Source organism: Caloenas nicobarica, chromosome 2 (genome assembly GCF_036013445.1).
Source record: "Caloenas nicobarica isolate bCalNic1 chromosome 2, bCalNic1.hap1, whole genome shotgun sequence".
NCBI classification, from domain to species: domain Eukaryota; kingdom Metazoa; phylum Chordata; class Aves; order Columbiformes; family Columbidae; genus Caloenas; species Caloenas nicobarica.
This window is the reverse complement of record NC_088246.1, coordinates 29632408-29658892: the sequence shown is the minus strand read 5'-3', so window position 1 is coordinate 29658892 and position 26485 is coordinate 29632408. Positions and strand designations below refer to the sequence as shown.

General features: G+C 36.0%; 1 protein-coding gene across 1 annotated transcript in view; it reads left to right on the top strand.

The window, feature by feature from the left end:
• The window catches only part of THSD7A (thrombospondin type 1 domain containing 7A), a 193778-nt gene that overhangs the window by 113312 nt on the left and 53981 nt on the right, over positions 1 to 26485 (top strand). The window contains exons 8-12 of the mRNA XM_065628411.1: positions 10273 to 10464; positions 17803 to 18037; positions 21051 to 21166; positions 23671 to 23803; positions 25748 to 25851. Coding sequence (XP_065484483.1) covers positions 10273 to 10464; positions 17803 to 18037; positions 21051 to 21166; positions 23671 to 23803; positions 25748 to 25851 — 780 coding nt within the window. The remainder of the gene's footprint in view (positions 1 to 10272; positions 10465 to 17802; positions 18038 to 21050; positions 21167 to 23670; positions 23804 to 25747; positions 25852 to 26485) is intronic.

The window sequence follows — 26485 nt, the reverse complement described above, 5'->3', positions numbered from 1 at the left end:
GCAGATTTTCAGCTAACGGCAGATCATGTTTCAGTTTTTGTTTACTTTGTCTTGTCTGCATGGAGACAGGAAAGTTCATAGAATCATAAAATGTTTTGGGTTGGAAGAGACTTTAAAGATCATCTAATTCCAACCGCCTGCCATGGGCAGTGACACCTCCCTCTAGACCAAGTTTCTTAAAGCCCCGTCTAGCCTGGCCTTGAATACTTCCAGGAATGGGGCATCCACAGCTTCTCTGGACAGCCTGTTCCAGTGCCTCACCACCCTCATGGTGAAGAAAGCTGATCCTAATTAACTGCAAAAATAGTGTTAGTAAAACTATATTAAACATGTATCTGAATCCTCTTATTCAGAATTAAGGTGGCCTTAATTCTATTTAGTCATGATTTTCTCTTTCATTCTGCATAGGGATAGCCATACAAACTGCTAATACAGTTTAACTAATCTCCTTCAAAGTCTCATTTTAATTAATTTGGATTAATTCTTCAGTATTCCTATTTAGATCAGTCTTTTTCACTGACACATTATCACTAATAGTTCAGATACAGCCTCTTTCATGCTGGTGGATATTTAGTGGTGTCAGAAGTAGTGCAAATTCAAAGACGGTATCATCCGCAAGAAGTTTTCCGGTAGTCTTTAATGCGTAATACAAAATATGCACTCAGTGCAGCATAGTGTTTTGTCGGAGATAAAAACACTGCGTTACCTTTTAAGGCATAGTTAGTGCTGTAAGACACCCTCAGTGTGCCTCTGTGTATAGTGAAGGAACTGGCCTCATGTATTTTTTTAATTTTTTTTTTTAATTGGTAACACAGGTAGCCAAGTGACTACTGTATACTTGGGGGAACCGATACTGTGGCTGCCGTCACCACTACCACTTACAAAATTATGTAAATAAATACAGGGAGAATTGGAAAACTTTTGTCCGTATTTTCTTTGCGAAATGCATGTAATTTAGTTTTTCAACTTGAGTAAATCTAGAAAAGAGTGGTGAAAAATAAGAGAGAGTTTAAAGGAATAAGAGGTAAAGTTCAAAAATGGGCACCACAACATGTTCTTCTTTTTAAGATGACAAGGAAAGCAGAACAGTTTCTTCCACTATTCTCATTCTCATCAGAAATTGAAGCATAAATAAGAAGTTTGCACTTGAATGGAAAAAAAAAAAAAAGTAAGGTTTTTTTGTTTGCTTGTTTTATTTTTGTTCCCCACTTCCCTTCAAATACCTCAGGTTATTGTATATTTCTGAGTTAACATAGTTATGGAATATTATTTTTTCGTACTGTTGTTTAATCTGGCCAAATCACACTACATTGTACGTTGAAAAAATATTATTTGGATTAAGAAATACTATTCTTTTCCCTGTTTTTATTTCCCTCTGTCACATTTAGACTGTATCTACATGACTGTAATCCTGATTGATGACTCTAATATAAAGGGAGGTACATATGTTCTTCTATTACCAGACAGGAAAATGAGATTACTGGAAGCATTAATGTCATATCTGAAGGTGTGAGTTCGTTATTTTATCCAGTTACAACCAACGAACATACAAATATGTTTCCCATCTGAAGCAATTTTAGCAGGAAATATACATCTTTAAAATATGTTCTTAATTTTTGTTTCAAAGTTGTCGTTTTATTGCTGTAATTATTTCAAAGTAAGGAGTGCTATTTTGGGTTTGATTATCCCTATAACTGTTTTGCATATGGTGCAAAGCCTTACCTCTCACCTGGTGCATTTAAGGAACACAGAACTGGATTTCTTAGCAGTGACTCACCTTTCTTGAAATTTGCATTATTGACATTTTTAATGAGCTTAAGGACAAGCAATAAGTTTTGGAACCAGAGTTGTCTTACCTCTGCAGCAGAATGTCTTTCGCATCTTTTTAGCTTTCCTATAAGCCACTCACAGGAGGTAACTTGCTTCTTCATTCTTTCAACATAGTTGCTAAGAAGCTGTTTTGTGAAGAATGTTAGCAAACACATGCTACTGTTTAAGCTATAGCTGAGGTGTAGTGGTAGCATTTACTGGTTTGGTTAAAGAGGAGGAGCAGAAGTGTTCAGGTACTATTGTTGGAATTAGACTTCTGTATGAATGTGTGAGTTCTTGAAGCCGACATATTCTCACTTTTCAAAATGTCTTTTCCCATAAGGTGAATACGTGAGGAAAATTGCACATAGTCATCAACAAGAAGTTATTGCTTGTAAAACGTGTTTCCTCTCATTAAGGAATAGAAAAATCTTTTTAAAAAATCATGGTCTCTTTTCTTAAGTGTATTGAGATGCTATTATCTTTGATTTGAGAAACACTGGATATGGTGGGTTTCCAAGCTCCACCTATTTTCATTTTGTATAGTATTAGTTCTTGCCATTATCGGTCATTTTTCATCAAAAATGCTTACTTAAAAAAAAAAAAAAAGGCTAAAACCACATTTTAAAAATTAAGATTATATTTTAAAATATATCTCCAGGATTTACATGGTGAAAGGGGAGTAGTCAGCGCCCTTTTCCATATGGCACTGGTGCGTTCAGTAGTGGTAAATGTGTAAATAAGGTGAAAGTATATATGCTAATGCTAGCAAGTTTCTCATTTAAAGATAAAAATCCATCCATGTTTGCAAGATTCATGATGGGTTTTTTTGAATAAGTGGCTAAAGTACCATGTTTATAATTTTTCTTTTAGTAAGGAATAGACTGTACGATACTACTTTGAATTCTACACTGAAACCAAAACCACAGTAAATTTTCACACACAGATCAACAAATAGTTTACAATCCTAGAATGTTTTCATATCATTAAATTATTAGACAAACTTTCTTTTTTGCATAATGAACAGATGTGAGAAACTAGTGTATTTGTCTTCATTGAAATCAGTGCCATTCTACTTGGGCTTCTTAGATGAAAATGACTTCACAAATATTAACCATCAACTAATTAAGACATACTTAATTAAATGCAAATACTAGTTAGCAAAAGCAATTGAGAGAAAGACATGTGATTAGGGAATTACCAACTGATTTAACACTTGGAGCTACCAGCTAGGCACCTAAGCTATTGATATGAGCATAGAAACTTCACTTGATAAGAATAATACAAGGGGAAAATACACCATCTCTTCACATTGTGTTCGTTGCAAAACTGCTAAGTAAATGAAGCAGAATATATTGAGAATGTAAATTGTAGGTTAACGTTGCTTTATGTTCAATGATTAGAGATGTTAAAAGTCATTCAAAATGTTGAAAATTTATCAAGCTACCTGATGCAGAGAGATTTTTTGACAGCTGGTCATTCAGGAACTAGAACAGAAAATAATTACATACAAGGTAACATAGTCTTGCTACTGTTTTCAAGGACACTGCCATTTTTCTAACGTTAAAGCTTATGTTGACAGCCTTTATCTGTGGAGCAGATTTGAGTAAACACTGTCAAGATGATATGAAGGCTGCTGGGTTTAATAAAACATTTAAAGTTTCCTATTGTCTATCAAAGTGTGTGTTATATATAAGTATTGAACTGATTCAAGAGCAAAAAAATAGTCTTTCAGTCAGATATTGTTGCATGTGCTGCTTTTTTTTTTTTTGTCCAAATACTCTTAAGATTGTTGGGCTAAACAAGATGGTAAATTATGAATTGCATGTAAATATTATTGTTTCCCCTTTCTGTGGCTTATTTGATTAGGTTTTGAGAGATTAACTTCTAAACTCTCCCTTCTGAAAAATCTGGGTCAGCCTTTTGCAGTTCTGCATTTTAATTAGAGACACGTGCTGTGAGAAAGACAGCTTCCCTCAGAGAGTTCCTCTTGTATAAGAAAAAAAACTACAACCTAAAACTAAAACAAATAAATTGCCAAAAGAAAAAAAAAAATCAGTCACGATAGCAGACTGAATTTCTAATCAGCAGTTCTGATAAAGTCAGAGTAAGATAAGGAGGTTTGAGGAAGGCAGATTTCAAGTGCCTTATGCAAAAGTACAGAATTTCAATGAAAGTATTATGGGCCTCCACTTTTTCCTATACACAGTTCACAGTGTAGTTCTCTACCTCTTCTGATCACTGAGAAAAGAAAAACACACACTACTACTGCAGCACCATGGTTTGGAAGGAAAAGGTAATTTTCTGTGACAGTTCAGGCTAGGCGGGCAGGGTTTTTCCTTTTGTGGTGAACTTTGGGGACTGTTTATTGCTTAGTGATTTGAAAGGAAGGCAACAGCATTAGAAATTAAAATGATAGTGTTAGTTTATCCTGGTAATTGATTACTATTGGCTTATTAGCAGATATAAGGTGTCCTAGAATCTGAAAAATGAATGGATTTGTAATGATTTTGAAAGCTTTTCTGTAATGTGAAGAATTGACCATTTTGCATTAGACTAATCAGTTAATGTGTGGACAAGGTTATTACTAATGAAAGTCTAGTGTAGAACTTCAAGTTTGGATAAGTTTGTATGTTTTCTCTTATTTCGGTGGTTTTCTTGAGGCTGGGTTTTTTTGGTATTTTCTTTAACATAATGACAGTTAACAATGCATCTTCTATACTGTTACAGTCTAGTTGTGGTATTCTTGTAATTTCGAGGCAATTACATTTATTTTAGACTGACATCTTGTTTATATTCTGCCCCAAGTTATAATGAAAACACATTTAGGCACTTCAGAATTGTAAGATTTTTTTTTTTTTCTTAAGTATTTTCCTCTCTCCTAGTCAAACTCTCTTTGGATATATACAGGAATAATGCAGAAATTGTAAAGTTGTTGCAGGTATGAACTTTTTAGTGGAGAAGCATATGCCTTACTAACTTTGGGTACAGAAAGTGGTAAAGTTAGTTCCATATGAAAAACAGGACTGAGGACATACCACAGATCTGGTTTTACTGCATCTTAAATATATTAATACATAGGCATATTTTGTTCTTGATGGACAGAGTGAACACAGCAGCTTTGGCTCCTCAGCCAGTCTGAGGAGGTCATTCAATGCATTTGAAGACTAATGAGGGTGTCAGCATAAGGACATGCATAGTTCCTCATGTGGGAGGAATTCATATGGGAAATTGCATGGGAATTCAAGATAAAGAACAGTCTCTTTGGCTATTTCGACCCTTATAACCCAGTACAATACTTTCCTGTTGATTATTTTTCTACAGAGGAAGGAAGGAAAGAAACAGTAAATGGCAACCAGCACAGCTCACAGATTTTAACATTGTGTGAACTAAATGCATTTTTTGCCTGTAGCCTTCATAGTTAGGGGCATTATTGAAGGCAATTGAATAATAACAGACCTTCTTCACCCTCAAACACTGAGCACTTGAAAAATTGAGCTTTGGGGTGCCTTACCAAGTATTCTGGGTGCCTACCAGTCTTCCAATAGATGACACATTGAGTGCCTCCTTTTCAGCTTTACTGTCAAGACATGAAAACTGGTAAGAGAGGCATCAGCCAAGAAAAACAACAGCCAAGAAAACTGATAGTCACATACACACAACACAGTATATACGCTAGTCTGTATAACCAGTACATCCCGATCAAGCAGTGCTTTCAGCCGTCAGTCTTTTCCATCGTTTTGTATTTTTACATAATAATTTTAAATGTGCACGTTTAAAAACATTTCAATAGTACGCTTCAGTCTCCTGCGGTCTGTTGTACTTAAAAGCAGACTATCATATCTGGCCACCAGGAGCCACAAAAAGAAGATACTGGCATAACTGAACCTTTTTTTTTCATAGAGTTACAGATACACTAGTAAGTTTGACCACATTCAACTAAGTAGTACAGTCTCTGAAGTCTGCAGTTTTAACATCTAGGCTCAGTTGCTGTAATGAATTCTTTTATGAACTTTAAAATGTAACTGCATGATCTGTTTTACCACTTTCTGATATTCCTGTCCTTTACTGATAACACAGGCATTTTAAAAAAATGTTCAATGTTAATGTTTTAAACACTCTCTCGATTTGATCCCATTTATTGTGGTTTTATTGACATTTTTTACTTATGTTTATATCAGGTTATACTTCAGCATTTCTATAGCTGGTTTCCAGGTACATGACTGAGACCGAGTTCCTTGCCTTACTGTGTAGGACTCCAGCAGCATATTTATTTTGTGTTGCTTTTTTTTTTCCTCAGTTGTTCTCTATGCCTCATTGAATCTTGCAGTAATTTTACTGTTCATTTTAAGGCTTTAAAAAATTTTGCCCTCTGTTAAGCACTTGCCTTTCCATTTACTACAGGTCAGATTTTGACAGCAATTTTTTTCTGTGCACTGAAGCATGTATCATATTAAGAGATGCACAGTAAGCAAGAGGCTTTCCTTGCCATGTCTCTCTAGTGATACCAGCTCTGGGAATGCTTCCCGTTGGAAAAATCTTAAAGCATTTTACAAGAAACTTAAATATCAGACACATTTTACAGATGAGTAAACAAAAACACTAAGGAGTGACATGATTCAACTACATCAAACACAGAATGTAAGTCTTCTGTGGTCTAGCCCAACCGTTAGCATCTAGACCAAATTTTCACAGGTACCATATCTGCCTTGTGAATGTAATAAAATAAGAATGGTGATATGAATACAGTCTGATACTTAAGAACAGTTAGCGAGTTCCTCCTGCGTGCTATTCACAAGCTACCTCTCTTTAATCTGTAAAAAAAATTGCCTATTCAGTAGGTGGCTTGGGGTTTTTTGTTTGTTTCGTTTGGGATTTTTTTGTTGTTTTAAAGCAATTGAATAGTTCAGTAGTTCACTTGCAGCTCTGATGTGTGTGCACATACTAGAAGGTCTTCACACCAGGAAGGTGGCCACAAGGAGGTTTTAATGTAATGACTCACTTGGCTGATTGTCTGGCTGGATCCAGCATAACAGTTCAAGGAAGAGATGTGGATTCAAACGACTATCTCCTTGGCAGTCTTTACTGATGATACGAGTCTGTGATAATCCCAGCAAAGGTTTAAACAGTTTTTGACATTTTAAATCCTTGAAAAAGCAAGCCTTTTTTGCCTCCTGCCATTTCTACATGCAGTCATGCCTTTTAGTGGAATTTGGATAATTTAGACGAAAATGCACATCTGTTGCATAGGACAGAAATATCATTCAACTACATAGGTACTGTTTCTGAATATGGATTATTACTAGATTCCAGATTTTAATGAGGAAATCAACTAATAAATGGTGAAGAGTTTTCCTGGTGCAAATGTCATATTCTGTTTTCGTCTTTCTGGTGTTTACTTTTGTCACTCTGTTGCTTAGAGTATAAATAATTCAGGGCAGAGACTTTAGACTCATGGTTTTGGAGTTCTGTCTTTGACTCTTGTGCAACATATGTATATATTATATTTACATACACCTATAAAGTTAAAAAAAAATTAGACTACACAAACTTTTTCAAATGGGACTTTCTAAGTAACTTTAGTCTTTACATTGGCATTGTTCCCAGTGCATAGTTGAGTGGTTCCTGGTGGTTGACTACACTATGCACTTTAAAGAGGAAGACTAAAAAGGTCAAGTTGTTCATAAAATCGTTAGTGAAATGTCAGAAACAATTTAGTCTAAATAAAATACCTCCCTAAAGGTAAGAAGTACCCATTATGAAAGATTCCTTCCAACTGCATATCTGTGCTGTTGAATTCATCAGATAAGAATTGGACAGTTGACAAAAACTAAATGATAATATGGAAGGTATATATTTGAGAATATTTTCTCCATAAAAGCAAAGGATAAAAGAGGGGTTTGATTTTGAGGGGAGCGAAGGCTTTTAGTTTGTTCGTCTGAAATAGAAACTCAGACTGAAACTCATTTAACACAATTTCTCGTTGTGACCCCAAATTTAGCTTGAGTTTCAAGTTAACACCACCTTAATTGGCAGATGATAAATAAGCTCCATATAGTATTGTTTGTTTACACTGTGACATACTGTATTGTAATAGTAGTATTTCTTGCAAGATGTGAAAGGGTCCTAGCAGTTTACCTCATGGAGTCTTATGTGGTGATGGAACAATTTGAGAGTAAGGCTCATCCTTTTTCTAGCTTGCTTTCTTTCTTTCTTTCTTTCTTTCTTTTTTTCCCCCCCATTCTTTGGAAAATAAGTTTGCAGTCTTATCGACCTGAACATGTGCCATTCTGATGCAGCAGGTAGGAATCCCTCCTGCATTGGTGCCAGGATGTGATGACCTGTGATACAAGAGAAAGAGCAATTGATGCAGAGATTGAGTCCACTGAGGGAAGGGGAACTTGGTGGGGGAGATCTATGAAGGCTTTGGCAGGGCTTAGATTCGTATTTTTAGTATGGGAAAATTCAGCTTTTGAGACTGACTTGATGTCAAAGTTCATTATAATTCAAATGATTATGACTACTCTAGGTTATTTTAAAAGCATGAGCTGCAGGATTTCCTCTGGTTTGCAGAGCCAAGGAAGATTGATGTTTGCATTTCTGTAGTACCGAAAGATTCTGTATGAATAAAATATTCAACAGTGGTTAAAGGGATATAGTATTGGATGGATGGCACTCATCTTTTCCCCTTTTTATAAAGAATTTGGTCATTAATAATTCTGGGACTCATAATATGTCACTAGCACTAAAGAACCTCCCATTATTAGGTACTCAGTTTATCAGAGATTCTTTTTTGAGAGGTTTTAAGAGTCTGCAAACCTTGAATGACAAAAAAGTAGTTTCTGTTTAGATTAGTGTTTGATGCATTTTGTTATTTTTCTAATAAGCAATAAAAGCCTAATTTGAGGCATGGGTAAAGCAGTGTTTATAGATCTTTGGCTTCATTTACAGCATTCACAGTGCTCACTGAATTAGCTTTTCAGAATCCGAGTGGTGGTTATTAATACTGGCTGATGTCTTTATCATCAAATTTTAGAGTATTTAATGATTATTTCTAAAAAATATTTTGTATCAAAGACTTATGTTCATTGCAAATCTTGATGAGACTATTTTGTTGACATTAGCTATTAAAACAAAAGGGCTGACATGATGGAACATAGCAAGTGTAATGCTATACATTCCTCTTCAGTCCCATCGAGATTTCATATGCTTCAATAATGTTTCAGCATCTGAATCCTAATTCAACAGAAGGTTTTATGCACTAGTACAGCAAGGGTCGTATAGCACAAAAGGCATTCAGGTGCTTTTAAACTCTTCTGCTTTTCAGAAAACTTTAAAAAAATAAAAAGTTTCATGTTTATGAATGACTGGCTCTGTCCATGCCTTAATTGCTCGTGAGTATCAGGGCCTCAGAAGTTCAGTGTGCTCTTAGATGCAACTTTTCACTGTTCTTTGTAATTGGCATTACATACCGGGCTACTGCACAATTCCTGGTGCTTTTTGTTGGAAACAATTTCCGTAACTGGTTTCTATGATAACAAGGCTATATCAAACAGTGAATCCAAATCTCTCCCTCCTTAGTTCATTTTTTCCCTCATTTGCTTTAAAGTGAAGATATATCATAAGGCTTTTGTCACCGTTAGTGAGACTTCTGATGTCTGAATATGTGGTCATTAATTCATTCCTCATTTAATGGATATTAATGGATTTGATCAGGAGATCATATCTCGCGTTACAAAAGTACCTACTTTGTGATTAGGATGTGGTTCAGACAGATCTCACACACAGCACTCCCAAAAGCAGCCCTACTGTTTAAACATTAGCTATTATTTCATTAATAAAATTCTACCAACCTGGATTTTTTTATTATAATGAAATGTGTACATTGATGTGACAGAGTACAAGTGCATAGATCTTAATATACTTGCGTGACATAAAGACCAATGTGTTAGTGGCTTTGCCAGCAACTTAAGATCTTTCTAACCAAACAGGAAACTCTGACTGCAACTCTCTTCATGTTTTGATGCATAGCTGCAGTTCAAAGGATGAATTGTGAGTTATAAAACTGACTGAACTGGAAGTTAGGCTACTTCTCCCCTTCTCCCAAAACATGAATGAAGACTAGGTGATTAATGTACATGTGTTTCCAGTTTTCCATAGGTGTATTATATGGTCTGTTATTCACATTAGGATTTTCTGTGGAATCAAATATGTAATAACAAAATAAAAGCCTAAAGACCCCCCAGGCTGCCATTCACTTTAGCAGAATATGAAATAAACTAGGCTTAAGCATGTTCTTCTAGAACAAAAGCAGAGCAGACCAGTCATTTTAATAAAAAATCTATTTACCTTGTTTATATAGAAGAACAGAATCTAATTTATTTGTGTGCCCATCTGGACTAGATTGCTCATTTTAAGTTAATTTAACAAATGATAGACTGCCACTGGCTTTTTCTTTCCCAGGAGAAGAGGTTGACAGACAGCTGTGTAGAGATGCAATCTACCCAATCCCAGTTGTCTGTGAAGCTCCGTGCCCAAAGGACTGTGTGCTCAGCATGTGGTCCGCATGGTCCTCCTGCTCACACACCTGCTCCGGCAAAACCACAGAAGGGAAGCAGATGCGCGCCCGCTCCATTCTGGCGTATGCAGGTGAAGGTAAGGTCGCATACACGTGCAGACTCTTGTTGGATTGTGAATTCTCAACTGTCTTTGCAGTGTCAAAGTAATTTCTTGATCAGCAGAAACAAATTATTAGATGGAGCTGTGGTTTTTTAAATATAGAAAAGATATTTAAATGTTTATCCTATATTTACTCATGGTACCTAAAATTGTTTTAAAGAGGAGATTTTATTTTATTTATTTCAAAAAGATGAGGGTTCAAGTGCTAACAAATGACTTTTTTAGCTTCTTAGCTGACTTAGTGACTGATTTTACCCCATTACCATTTTTATGCATAGTAAGACTTTGGTTTTACCCCAGCAAATCCTCACTCATGTTAATGGTTTCCATTCTTGCAAACGGTCCTGTGCAGCATCTGCAGCAAATGCATAGAGAAGACAGCTGTAATATAAAGGAGAAGAAGAAAAGGTTTTAGATATAGTTTTGTATCTATTCTTTCATGATTTTCCATGCTTCCTATAAATGGTTTTGGTTTGTTCTTAAGTATTTTGGGGGATAATAGAGCAAATGTACTACTGACAGTAAAGTTAAATGCCCTCAATATAAAAGGATGCATGCATGTTTTAATTCTTCTTTCAAGCTGTTAAGCATTTTATTACTTCAGAGTTAAGATGAATTTAGCTGAAAAGTGAAACTTCTTTGTTTGCAAACACAATTATTTTCATTGCTAAAAGTATATCGCGTATTTGATGTGATTCAGATAATTATAAAAAAAAAATATGTAGCAGACCAGGAACATTCAACCTTTTCCCTGGAAGGGATCTTTACTACAAGTGTAAGAAGCAATCAGAACTATACTCATTTTAATAGGTGATGCAAATAATAAATTACTTAGATGGATCTGTGCAACAAAGTAGAAACACTCTTAAAATTAGAAACAAAATTGGGTTTATGTTGTCCCTTTTTTTATAGTGTGGCAAATGGACTCTTTTTGAGACAAAGACAGAACCAGGTTTTTAGATGATAATTCAAATAAACATATAATCATGTGCTTCTTGCTTTTCCATGTAGGGCAAGATAATATATTTTCCATATGCTTATGCAATTTTATTGGAGACAGAAATTTAACATCCTGGCAAGTGAAAACAAGTGAAAACCTAAATTTATCTAGAAAATTATTCCACTTTCTTATGCTGCTTTTTAGAAAGTACCAATTGTATTCTGAGTTTTGAACTTACATTTTAGGATAATTTATGAGGCTGCAGATGCAGCAAAGCAGCTGAGCTTAGGCTGGATTTTAGGTGTATGAATTTTATTTATGTCTGTTGTGCAATGATCAGAACCAGCACGGAGTGATCACAGACTGACAGGTCTCAAACCACACAGGCAATAGTGAAGAGATTCCTAAACTACTCATTACCTAGAGGTTGTAGTGCTTCAGCTTTGCTCAAACCATGGCCTCCTTACTATTCCAAGACAAGGTTATTCTGTGCTTTTTTTTTAAGGATACAAGCTGGTATGTCTACATAGCTTATAGCAATTTACTCACAGTTTGGTCAGATATCTTCAACACCGTGCTCCTTTGCACTCTGTACAAACTCCAGAGAATAAATATATATAAATAAATAAAATAACCTTTCAAGGCTTAGTACACGGTGTTTCAAAAAGGTGGACCCATAAATGACACTTTGTCTCAATGCTGGTTAGGTCGCACGGGACGCCAAGACTTGGCAGTACACTCTTGGCCCCCAGACATTGCACCCTGTGACTTTTTCTTGTGGGGATACGTCAAAGTCTCTGGTTTTGTGCCACCATTAGCTTTGAAACTGGGTCCATCTTTTTGATACACCTTGTATATCATTACAACTCTATCTGGAAGGTGCTTTTCACCTTTGCTTCTGTTATATTTAAAAAGCATCAGTGTTGTTTTTCTTTTTTATGCTTCACTCAAATTAGAGTTATTGTCATCTTTCTCCTCATACATCTCTTATGCCTTTTAGTCATTTGCTGAATGATAAATAACTGAATACTTTTCACCTCCACAATTGCATGACAGAGAACAGGGGTGTTCCCAAAACATAAAACACTGATTGTGTAGTTGATGCTGGGAGGTCATTTTATGTTCTGGGGACACAGAATGTATTAATGTATCTGAAAGTCTGTATTCTGCTGATATAAAAAAAAAGGAAGCTCCACATGAACCTTTTTTTGGGAAACATGCAGTTCTCAGTTCTATTCAGAGCCTATAAAAATGCAAATTACTGTTGTTGAAAACTCTGTAAACATCATGTATAGCTACAAAACCCAAGATCTCATAAATGTAAGACAAATAATTCCAATTTACACATTAAAACTGAGTTCTGAAAATAGCTATCAGTTCTGTTCAGGTGAATGGTCCCACAGGTGTTCCCTTTGGATTTTTGAACCTTCCCTTGAACTGCTGCTGTGAAAGAAAGACCAGGTTAGATAAGCCATTTAGTAATTCCTGTGTAATATAGTCATGATATTTGAGATTTTTTTTTATTCAGAACACAATAGGACAAATATATTGCAGACAGATACAGATACAATTCCTATTATATCAGGACTGGACATTAACTAGTGAAAGAATGTGCAAATCTGTTGCCAGTCTATGAATAAGGCTAAACTTGGCTTTTAAGATGACCTAAGGAGTCCAGGTTTCTCACTGTGAGTCCTTGATCACACGCATCTTCCTCCTAGTCATGAAGGATTCAGTCTACAAGCCTGGCGAGATCAAAATGTTACAGGCATTGCTTACACCAGGATTATTGCAATCCCTCAAAATACCTGAAGCGCTTAATTTTTGTTCATTGCAGTATTTAAACATGAACACTCCACTGAAATTTTTGAGCGTCTATAAATACATATGAAATAGGTTATTTTATCTGGATCTTGGATGGCTTCTTATCAAGGTATTGTCTTTTGATGATTGTTCGGTTTCTCTCCTCTTTGAAATAGACATACTATATTCTGTCATTTTACTTGTTAATGTTGGCAGATGACTGCCCGTGATAGAGCTATGTGATTTCACACTTAAGACCTTATTTTTCGTCTTACTTCCCAGCTATCTATACTGCTGAATTGGTTTGAAGAAGCCATCAAGTTAGCATAACTGGCTGCCAGGAAACAGCCACACTATAATCGATCTTCTGGGATGACTTAGAATAGGAATACTTCAGTATTATTATAATAGTTCCTTTGTGACAACAGTAGCTTCACAGGAAAAATTGAAGCCAGACGTAAATTACAGTAGTGACAAAGTTTTCTAATGAGCTCTGGGATATGACTGCCCTTCCAGCACCACACTGACTTCTCCTCAAGGCAGGAGCTGACCTCGGCCACAGGCCCTCTCATTGGCATGTCCTCGTTCAGAACAACACCTCTTCCACATGGTCAAACCATGTGCTGTAGAGCCTCAAGCACAGTGTGGTTGTGCACATCTGGGATGGGCTGATTTATTGCCATTCAGCGAAGAAAGAGAAGAGTCTCTTTCCTCAAGATAAAGACTCTCTGTGGTTTGTGAGGTGACTCCATATGGAAACTGGTGTCACAATAACCATTTTTAATATCTTTTCTGAGATCATTGTCCTCAGCTTGAAGGTTTGAAAGGTGAAATGATTTATAAATTTGTCTGTCTGTAAGCCTGCCTATAGTGGTAGCTCATTTGTGTCACTGTCACATGCATCTTCGTGGTATAGTAAGAAACTCAGGAAAGTCATTGTCTCAAAATTTAAAATGACAGCAAAGGACATAATGATGTTACCTGATATTGTTGTTCTGCATAAGTTTAGTGAAGGCATTTTATACAGCTCAGCCTACGTCTCTTCAGTTTAGGGGTTTTCTATTTTTGTTTTATTTTCTGTTTAATATTTCTTTTATTTTTATTTCCTGTGTACAATAAATATTATATAATTAGTAATATGCACTGACTACATAGCCCACAACCTGAGACTAGGAAGTACTAAATGAGTCTTAAATTTCAGTAAATAGTAGATATGCAGATTGATTCTATATTGATTATGCACTGGCATTGATTTACAGTGCCAAATCAGTGTCATTCAGAATAATACTAATACGGTGGATGCATTCCAAGTTTTATAAATAGTAAATGACTGACACTGCTTTTGGAAAAATAAAGTTTTTTAAAACAAACAAACAAACAAAACCAGAAAAAACCCACCACACACACAAAATCCACAAGTCAAATACAAAGATTCATTTGAAATGCATATATGAAATTACATGCATTTGGAAAATGAGTGATATCAAAATGATTAATTAAAATGACCCTAAATGCTCTAAAAACTGTTAAGCATTTTGAAATTTGAAGTTATCAAGACAGTGTCACCAAAAAAAAGACTTCTGAAATCCAATCCTTGAATATCCTAGAGCAAGATGTCTTAACCCATTACCAGCTCCAAATCAGTCAGAAAATCAATCTAAGTATATGGCAATTCTGTTAAAGCATTCAAAGAAACTACTTTCATATCTCTGTTATTTTATGTGTAATATGCAAGTCCCTCTGTAAAGATAGCCTTTAATTTCCAAATGTGCTTTGCTTAAGTATCCAAAACCGAAAAGAAATGCTTCAGCTCCAGCTGTTCTTTGTACCTTGAAATGAATATTTTTAGTACTGCCAAGCAGTTATACTTATCTAATCATATATTATATAAAATGTATTTAGTATTGTGTGCCCTTTTTTTTGCTGTGATACTCATTAATTTTTATATTCCTGTCAAAACTATCCTCATTTGATGAAATGCTCTTAAAGTTGAGCAGCCCTGATCTTGTTACCCCTACGCAGATGTTAGAAAGGGCATCTCTAACTGCCAGTTTTCCAACCTCTTCTGCTGTTTTTGTACCTATTTTAATTTGACAGAGCACAACGGTATGCTGTTTTCCTGGAGAGAATGGCACACCAATTTATAAATAAATAGTATATTTTTAATTACCAAAAAGATTTAGTACTAGTGATAGTTGGTTTATATTTCAGTAATATTATTTTCACATTTCGTTCATTCTCTGCATCGTTTTTTAAACTACTTATTTCATCTGAACAGAAGTGGATTCCCACTGAGCTGCAGACATTCATGCCCCAATGTTTTTCTTTTACAAGTCAATGTCACTGTCATTTTTTCCCCTGAATATACATTCTTGCATAGCTGTCAAAACTGAATCTAAATTGTCACTTTATTCTCAAATGCCTTAGGAACTGGTGGTTATGGCATCCATTCCTGGGGAAACATTTCTTCCCACACACCCCCCTTTAATTTATGAATTTGCTTAAATATTTCTCTTGTTTTTCTTCTAGAGCTAAAATAAGATAGAAATAATTTATTAACCTTCCTTATCTCTTCTAAATTTTGGGTTTTTTTAACCTTCGTACTGGAGGAACATGTCTAGACTCCTCCTCAGGTGGATCAATTTTCTCTCCCATGTGAAATAATTTGTGACTTTACTATCCTTGATATTTTTTTCATTTTCAAAATGCACTTACTTTCCTAATTTCATTGCTTATATTCATATCTGCTGCTGTTAGTTGGAAGATTTTTTTTTTTTAATTTCCTGAAGGAAGCTGCTTAAATAACTTTTTGAAACATGTTTCATAACCATAATTTTGTTTTACTACTTGATATTTTTAATGTCTTTTTTTTTTTAAGGAGAATGCCTATGACATGTTTGGACTTGGTGCTGTGCATATTGACTTATATTCAAAGCAAATCTAATAGACTTGATTTGCATCCATTCTGAGCCAGAACAAATTCCCTTTCAGTTATTGTTTAATTACATTCACACATTTTCAGGTTTTTCTAAACTCTCTTTGTAAAATTTAAGAGTAGCTCATCTTTGGCATAACATCTCATTTAATATGATGTTACTCTTTCTTGGTTGCATCAACATTTTTAGCCCAAAGTCAGAAGTTAAAATTATTTCTATGGAAACAATTTGAGAATTTAGCTTTTGTCCTCTGGTTTCACTAGAATGGCCCTTTCCTCACATTTTCTGCAGATCTAGACATTCCACAAAAGCAACTTGGTTTACAAAGTATTCTTACCACTTGTGGTATTTGACTTCCTCGTGTTGGAGTACTTGAAGTAGCCATTGTGTCTTCGATTACATTACTTGTTTAATTTCTCTCAGCAATGACTGTTTAAAATCCCTTCCCTTTTGCATGTCTTTAGGTTGGGAGGTCAACCTAAAGTTCAGCAGTGGGATAGAAAGACTCATATGTTCTCTGATATGTGCTCGGTGTGAGCACACATTTCTTCTTTTCAGTGAAAAGTGTAGCTCATCTGTGATAACTGATAAAAAGCTCCTCTTTCAGTTCTTGTTCTCTCTTCTTTTTCTTTTTCTTCTTCTTCTCTTCTCTTTCTTTTTTCTTCTTCATCTTCTCACTGTTCTTGTCTTTTAGGAAAGAATAAAATGTTATTTAGATTTCCCCTGGTGTTCCTTCATCTGGAGATAGGAGTCCTATTGTTCCTGTGTAGGCCATGAATGTTTAAATTAATTCTTAAACCTAAATTCTGTATGTCTAGTAACACCAGATATCTAGCAGAGATGCTGTCTACTCACATGGCCAGACACCTAGTAGCCTCTGATCAAGCCTGGTAAGAAAGAGTTCTTCATTACTCATGGAGGTCTTGGAGGCTAGATTAGCTTTGAAGTGCTTCAATATAAGAAACTGAACATACTATCTGAAACTGGACACAGCAAAGATAGCATTTTCTGAGCTTTTCTTCACAATTATTGACACATGAACACATTTTAATCTTTACCTGCAACAACCTTTGTAATCTCAATCTGGATCTGAAATTGCCAGCTGTGCCACCCTCTTTAGTAATTACGCAAAATGAATAAACAGCCACTGGGAGCTAGGACAAGAGCTCCAAAAATCTTTTTAATTGCTTCATGAATTAGACATAACAGTGATCTCTACACATGCATAACCAGAGTATTTAACCTTTTCTTCTGTCTAGAGCCTTCATACCTCCTTATGTGACCTCCTGCAGTTTCTTTTAGAGAACCCCAAAATAAAAAGGCTGTAGGTTACTGCAAACACATTAGTGTGTTATAGCAGTTATGGTTATTTTGGCATTCTTACATATTACATATTTACATTTACTGTCCATGTACATTCTGTTCTGTGTAGTCTGCTGACTGAAGTTTGTCAAAGTCCATATTGGGCATATGAGGAGGAGGAAAAAGGAACATTTCTTTAATCCAAGTGATAATATATAGCTAATACCATTGCATAGTGGTTATTGTTTGCTTGGGTTTGTTTGTTTGTTTGTTTTAATAGAACACTCTATTTCCTTCCACTGCATGAACTTTTGCCCTGTTTTATTGTTCCAGGAGGAATGCAGTGCCCAAATAGTAGTGCCCTACAGGAAACGCGCAGCTGTAACGAACACTCTTGCACTGTATATCATTGGCAGACTGGCCCATGGGGACAGTGCATAGAGGATACATCTGTCTCTGCTTTCAACTCCTCTGCCAGCTGGAATGGGGAGGCCACCTGTTCTGTGGGGATGCAGACAAGAAAGGTCATCTGTGTGAGAGTCAACGTGGGACAAGTGGGCCCAAAAAAGTAAAAATCATCAAAAATATCTTCACGCTGTAGTTATCTTTGAATCTTAATGCTCTGTATTTATATCACCGATGACTGCATGCAAAGACAAAAAAGACTCCCATCTTTGTGTTCTTATGAGAGAACAATTAATCTTTTAAAAATACAAAACTGAAGCTACAGAAAGAAGGACGATAAAGTACCTTTCTTACTATTATTTTTTATGGGTGATATTTACATCATCAGGTTGAGTTGAGATAAAAGTCTTGAGGCATTTGTGTGGTGTGCAGTGCAGCACCATTTCCAAGGTCCTGGTGGTACCTCCAAGCAGGCAGTGCACTATATGGATTGTGCGATTCCATGTGAAAACACTGTTTTGGGTCTAAATACAGTACAGCCCATATAAGTCCATCTTCTCAGAAGCAGACCGAGGAGGTCAAGTATATTACAGCTGTGACAGGGCATTAGTTTCAACGTTAGTTTGACAACCTTTGTGAGTTTTTTTTCCCCATATACATATTTTTCTAAGACATCTCTTTGGCCCAGTGATTTCATTTTGCAGTTTAATGTATGTCCAGGTTTAAATACAGATGACCTGCTAGTAAAGTACATTTGATAAATCTTCATACAGTCTTGCAGTTTGTATATGTATCCCACTGAGGACAGATTTGAAGCCGGAAGAGCTGATAGCAGAGGTCATTTAGAAAGTTCATGAGGAAGCTATTCTTGAACTAAATATTTGCATGGTGCCTGTCGTTTGTTGCTTTATTCAGCAGTAGACTTCTTCCTAATTTACTTTAAATAGAAATATGGGGAATAATGCCAGCACATTCAGTAAACTAAATTGTTGTGTATCTGCATTAAGTTGCTTTTCTATTCAGTCATTATACCATTATATCCTTTATTTGGTACTCATTTTACGTTTTTAAAAAGCCTCTAATGATTTATCTTCCATATTAAATCTATTGTTAATGTCTCTGTCTTTGATTTGACCTTAAATTTTTGGAAGGAGGGCTGTTTTACTGTGTTATAAATGAATCCTGTGAAATTAGGGAGAAGTTTTGGTTGATCCTTCGAATTGTCACATTAAAATCACTGGATCATTTTATAAGCAGCAGATATTTAACATGAAAATGTAAATAGGAACCTTGTTTTAAACTCCTCTTAATGAAAAGGATTACTATGGTATGATACAATCAATATTATTGGCCTTATCTACCTCACAAGTTACAGACTTCAGCTTGTATCTCTTCTGACCTTCAGTAAGGACTGCAAAAGAATCAATACTTCGCTTCAAGGCACATATACTAAATACAAACAATATAAAAGATAGAAATGCTGTTCTAATTGAACTAATTGCTTTGCCCAAGGATCTGAAGAGAAATTGTAGTGTTCAGTGCTCCTAAAAGATGAAGTTGTCAGTGAAACAGCAAATGTGTATAATTCAGCCTTTTATGTTTATAATTTCTGTTGTTCTTTAAGGAAAAAGCTGTTACTAATCCAATGTTCAATACTTTTCAGAAGCATTTTGGATTTTAATATTAGAGAAAATTTCTGAAAGTGTAGTCAATGTATGTGATTGGTGGCAGATATCTTTTTAAAGTGTACATGACCAGATATGGTACACCCATGCATACATAATCTGATTTTATGAACCACATAGAAACAAGGCACAAATTGACTTAAAAATATAGAGATATTATGGAGAGGCGATGGAGATTTATATTGCTATAACTATAATATTTCCTGGTCTTTCACGCTGGTATTTTAGGGGAGAAAAGAGAAAGAGTGGACGTGTCATTATAAGAGGGCACCAAGAAGTTGGTGCTAGCTCACAGTAGTGGATCATACTTGTAGAGGTGTATGTGAATTGGCAGGAAGATGCAGAGGTGAAAATAATGAACTTGCAAGAGTTATTAGGGAAGAACACCTTCCTGTAAAGCCGCTACTCAACTTCTCCTTCCACCCTGCTTCTCCTCCCACAATGACACATGCATAATTCCCCACTGACCATGGAGACCACATTTTCTTTGTAGTTCATTGTTAGATTTGCCTGTGCTCCCTTCAGCCTGTCAAGAAAGATGCCTCATGCAAGCCAAGCTTCCCCAGCTGATCCCATCCAAATAAAAACTGATCTCTCATTTCTCTGGTCCAAGATGCCCAGCAGCCACAAGAGGAAAAGCTAGTCATAGTAACATTTCTCTGCAATGAGCCAAAAGCTCTAAAATGTAGACATGATATTTTTCTTACCTCTTTATGTAATCCTCTGACAGTTCACATTCTGTGCACTTTTAGCGCAACAGTAATTTTGAAATTATTTTAAAGATTTGCAGTAATTCTGCAAGAGTTATTGCATCAAGTACTGTAGCATCAAGTATTGTAGCATAGAGAGTTTTTTGTCCTTGACAAAATAATAGGAGCACAGAATGGGGGAAAAATGTCTTGGCTTAGTGAGTCCCATATGTGGCTGTCCCATCAGCCCTTTTGTATGCTGATCAAGCCTCTTCCTTAAAACAAGCAAGGTTTTCTGTCCTTTCTGACAGTCTTTCATAGTCTCATTGATCTGGCAGTTTCAAACCCTCATCTGGTTTCTGTCATAATCACAGCCATCTTATACCTATTTTTTCCTGGGTTAGTGATGTCATTTAATTTAAATACACCTCCTTCCAGAATTTATTTCTGGTAAATATGTGAAGAGCTAAAAATCTATTTTGCTAAACTAAACTAAATGACTTTATAATCATTTGGCAGCTTGAAAATAACACTGAAAAGGCAAAGTCTGGAATGGTGATTGAGGAATTATGATGTTTTTTGTTGTTGTTAGATCCCCAGGTGTAGAATGCACTGATTTTTGGCTTGCTTCCACCAGCTATATTTAAATTCTAACAGTTTTTCTTTCTGAGCTCCATCCTGGTAAATTCTGGGCAACCAGCACTCCCCTCATGTGCCTGCAGGCATTCAGTATCTCTCATGATTCACCACTTCACTGCAGAATGGCTGTTTATTTGATAATGCTTTTTTCATTTTTTTTTAGATGCCCTGAGAGCCTCCGGCCAGAAACTGTGAGGCCTTGTCTGCTTCCCTGCAGGAAGGATTGTATTGTGACTCCATTCAGTGACTGGACATTGTGTCCTTCTTCCTGTCAAGAAGGTGATTTTATCTATTGTGTGCTAGTAGACAGACTGTAAGAAAAAAATGTCTTAGGCTAGCAGTCACTTTTGGTAAAATACTTATACAAATCTCTTTCTGACAGAGGACATGTAATAGCTGGTAGAGCACCTACAAAGAGGAAAGTGTTTTTGTTGAAGAAAAGAGTTATTTCGATACATTTTCTATAAGCATCTGTTTGTTTTGGTTTTTCCCCATTTTGCCTTCTTTTATGTTATGAACTCCCATTTGCATCTCCCACTGGTAAAGAGATAACTGGTCACAGAGCAGACACATAACTCGTAAGACCAAAACAGATACTTGTACAATAATAGAAGCTGTATTTGAATTGTCAGGTTATAAAATGGTCAGATTTGGTATTTGAAAATACAGATGCTGCTTACTCATCAGAAAACCCGAGGCTATGTATCAGCAGACAGATAGATAGACAATAGATAGATATGCATTTGTGTATGATTTTGGATGTTTTCTTCTCCTTTAAGGAAGATTGAAGGGAAGGTAATAAAAATCAGCGGACTTTTAAGTTGATGTTAATGGCCTCACTTGAACATGCATTGCCATACCATTTTAATACGCTTGGCAAAGCTCTTAAAAACAGTGCAGGTCTCCCTTGAATTTTTATTACATAGAAATCATATATAAAGTTAAAGTGATGACTGGCTTAATATTGCCCACATTTTTCTGCCTTATGTCTTTTTCTCTTTTAAGCCTAACAGGAGGTATTTTTATAATATGTACTGTTACAGACAGAGTCTGTAATACAAAGTTCCACACAGTGCTAATCCCCGTGTGGGACACGGTGATTACTCACAGCTACCATATTATCAGAATGTAAGATATTGTTACATCAAATAAATGCACTTTGAATGTCATGACCAATTCTTTATGCTTTATAAAGGACATAAGCATGAAGTCATTTTTGCAGTAATTCCTATTAGTGCTTAGTTCATTCTAACAAATAAAAAAAGCATTATGAAGATTAAATTTATAACCATTGAAAAAGAATGAAAAAAAAGAAGTAAAACCATTGAATCTGAATCTATGAAATAGTTATTAATTATTAAATACCGTGTTATTTTACAGCAATATTAATGGCTCTTTCTGAAATATTTTTGTTTTCTTGGACAAAAATGCCATCCTCTTCTGTTCTTATTTCTGTGGTTTTTAAGAAAGGTCTTGATGCAATGAACATATCTTCACGAATATTGACTACAAACTAACATGTATGTTGTTAAAAAGCAATATATTTGTGAACCAATACAGGCTTTTTGTCTGTTCAGTGGGTCAAACTTTCTACACTACACAAGTAATTTTTATATCATGGGTTTTACCCATGTGCGTGAGCAAGCTGGTCAGCAGCTTTGCGGGGCTGCACGTCTGTCTTGCCCCTTGTGCCAGCTCCTGGCATCTCCTGAAGCTGATTGACTCAGGAGCGGAGGGTTTCCTCTGTGTTGAAAAGCAGCCAGGTGGTGAAGAGTCACCGCCGGGATTCTCCTGCCGCTTGTTCCTAATTACAATTGTTTGGCTGTGGTCCAGCATGCTTCTGTGTTCAGACAAGCTGCAGCTGCTGTAATAACCCACCAGTCAGCCAAGTGTCTGTGCTACAGCTCTCTGGGAAAAAAGAAAAAAAAAAAAAAAAAAAAAAGAAAAAAAAATTCCAAGATTTTAACCTAACAATATTTGTGTATTAGGTATTGCTACAGAATTAATATAAATTTGTGAGTTTTCTCTTAATTTTCTGCCTGAAGAACTGATATCTGAAGATGAATGGAGTCAAAATTCCTACAGGAACTATTTACCCTTTATCATTAATAATGAATAACTATAATGATTAAAAACTGTAAACTGTAAATTAATTCCAGAGTGGGAAATAAAATTTCACATTTAAATGTAAAGCATGCTCTTTTGGAATATTTTTTGTGTGTCTAGGTAGGGTAATGTGTGTCCCAGGTGGAAAATGGGGGTATAGGGAGCAGAATTAAAACCCAGCCTAGAGAGAACCAAGACTGTAGATTAAATTTGTTATATTCCTGTCTGTGGAGATAAGCAAAAGGCAAGCAGATTTTCTGATTGAGGTATTTACTGAATGGTAAAATTGTGAAGTGTAATAACTTATTTCCATTGATTTCTGTTTCTGGTTTTGCATGCAAATGATTAAGGCAAATTTACACATTGAAACCATAAAGTATATCAGCAAACTGAGGTGGTTTAATTTTTGTTCACTTGAATTGTGTGTTCACTTCAGCTGTATATTCATTTCTACAGTATTGCTACTGCTTCTTTCTGTTTAGTTCTACTTCTTAGTCTTTAGCTGAGATTAAAGTGGGTTTTTTTCTATTAGTCTTTGTTTTCTGCTTATGGACAAAATAGTATGTCACTATTATAGCAATTGACTTAAATACCTATTATGCTAAATCTTATTTTTCCCCTCATTACTGTCATCCCAGTGTAGCAGTAGGAGAAACAAGCTCTTCTACTCTTTGCAGGGGGTGTCACAGTAACGAAGCAGTCCCGTCACCGAGTCATCATCCAGCTCCCTGCCAACGGTGGTCGTGAGTGCCCGGACTCTTTGTTTGAGGAAAAGGAATGTGAAGCTTCTCCCATCTGCTATAGCTACAGGTGGTCTAAATCAACCATAGACAGCTTAGACATTAGAGAAATGTAGCTGGAGAACTTTTTCTAGTCAATACCAGAGTCACAGTTTTATCTTTTAAAATGCTGGCCACTCCTCATCTGTTTAGTGTCTTCGGTATCAAATTTTACCTGAGCTACTGCATTATGATGTGCTGAACTGAAGAAATGTTGCTAGGGAGTGGTAGATTGGGTGATTTAAATTTCATGACACAAACTAATACTAAAAACGTCTTCTGTATATTTACTTTAGCATCTTTCTGACCTGCGCACATGCTGCGACAGATGGACTCACATGTTCAGCTTGGCTCTTGCCTCAGTTTAGATAATGGCCTGCAGAGGCAAGTTAGGATGAAACTTGAGGTGCAAAACCACTGAGATAATTTTAAATTTGAGAAGAGTCAGTGGTTTGAGCCGTGGAAGTAGCATGTTTTTTCCCTCCACTCTGAGTAATTCGGACGACTGTAGATTTTTTCAGAGATGCGACAATTACCAGACTTGCCTGGATTTGTTGTATTTAATGCCTAGGGTATTCTGCAGCGCTGAAAGGAAAACTTTACAAAGTTTTTAGCAGTTTGTACTCATGATAGAATAATTTAAGCAGCACAATACTGCGTTTCTTATCAAAGTTCTTTTTGTCGGTGTTTTATTTTGATGTTTTCTGGGCCCATATTCACATTGTGTTGGAACTCTTGGTTGGCTCCACATTTGTAAGGTGCTGCCATTCAGCTATCCAAGACCTCAGGTTCTCTGGGTTTGCCTGAGGCACCCTCACAGTCATTTAAACCCACTGTCACTGGAGTCTCTTTTTCCTTCTGATTTCTCCTTTTGGGATAGTATTTGAAAGATGAAGCTTAGCAAATGCGTTTGTTTGTTGTGAAAACTTTACCCTTGTAATCATATCATTTGAAATTTGAGAAAACAAAAGAAAAATCCCAAGACTTTGCTCATCTGACCTCATCTTTGTCTGTAACTTATTTGTGCTTTAAGCGAGGCAGAACTGCTTCATTTGTTGTTATGCTGCAAGGTATGCCTAAGGGAGGGAAAGAAAAGACCTGCAGAAGAGGAAAAAAGGAAAAGGGAAAGGAATGCACTAACACCTGTATGTGACAGTACTTATGCTACAAGACACCCCAATACCATGTGAACCAGAAATCGACCCTGGAGCTTTATCTGTGGAGTATACTTGGGAAACTTCAACACATCTTTGCTTCACTGAGACAAGTGGAAAGAGGAAAGGAAGGAAGGGAAAGTGAGAAAGAGAGGAAGTTTATTAGGGTGTGCTAGTTTTTAAAATTCATCCTTGTTTAATGGGTCCATTTCTATGAGATGTTAGTGTCACTTGCTAAATCCACTTTTCAAATTTTATCATGTCATTTTGTTGACTGGTAAAATACTCTGAGCACGCTCAGAGCAAATGAGTTTGTCTGTTAGATGGGTATTCAAGTCACATCTTTTTACTATTTTGTATACCATTCTTTTTTAAAAATTTCTTTCTCACACCTTGTATGTGTTAATGCTTTGTATTAATCTATAATCCTCAGGTTGTGGTTTCTATTCCCTGTGTATTTGTTAGGTAGTGTTAATGTGCCTTTGCACTTTAAAATCCTTGAAAATATATATGGTTTGCTTTCTCTTTCCTCCTCTGCCTCCTCCTTCTTTCCTTGTGCTCTTAATTCCTCCTCTGCCTCCTCCTTCTTTCCTTGTGCTCTTAATGGCCTAGTCCTAAAAGGAGCAAAAAAGTAAATAGGAAAGAGGGAAAAGTTTACCGTATTGTTACTGTTTGAGGTGAATTGGCTGTGACCAGTTAGTAATAATAACCAATAGCTTATGGTGGTTTCTAATACTGTCTGGCACTTACGCTGCCTCAACTTTGATTGCCACAAGTTTAGATGGATTGTCTGACCTTGATTCTTTTCCCTCTCATTTCAGGTGGAAGACCCACAAGTGGCGCAGGTGCCAGCTAGTACCATGGTATGTGCGCCAAGACAGTCCAGGAGCACATGAGACTTGTGGACCTGGGCTACAAGCAAGAGGTTAGACCTTTCGTCTCTGTCATTTATTATTCAGACATCTACTACTGCAATGGTGTGAGAAATGCCTAAAATTTTTCTCATGATAACCTAACATTATTTTATCTATCTGTATGTGCATCAGCAAAGGAAAATACCAAATGCTAGTATGGTACAGTGCATCTTAACTGGTATTTGGCAAATGTTTTATTCATAAAATATCAGTATTCATTTATTTTTTAAGTACAGATACCACATTAGTGACTAATTTTGTGGTATCGTTTATTTAGTATTTCACCATCATTACATGAAGCAAGTTTGCAGAGGTGTTTGTGGAAAATATGTTTCAAAAAGAAGAATAAAAAACCAAAACCAACCAACCAACCAAAAAAAATCCGAAAGGAATGGGTGACTTTAAGTGCTTTTTTTTGTGAAAAAAGGTTGTGTAAATTCACCTGTGAAATTGTCACGTTTTTCATGTGGCGAGGATGTGAAGACATGTTTATGGGTATATCCCTTAGACTGAATATAAGACTTTTGCTCCCTGTGTTTGTTTGAAAATTTAGGATCAGAGAACCCTACAATAATTTTGAGTTGGAAGGATAGTCTGGAGGTCCCTCAGTCCATTTTCCCACCCAGAGAAGGGCCAGTTTCAAAG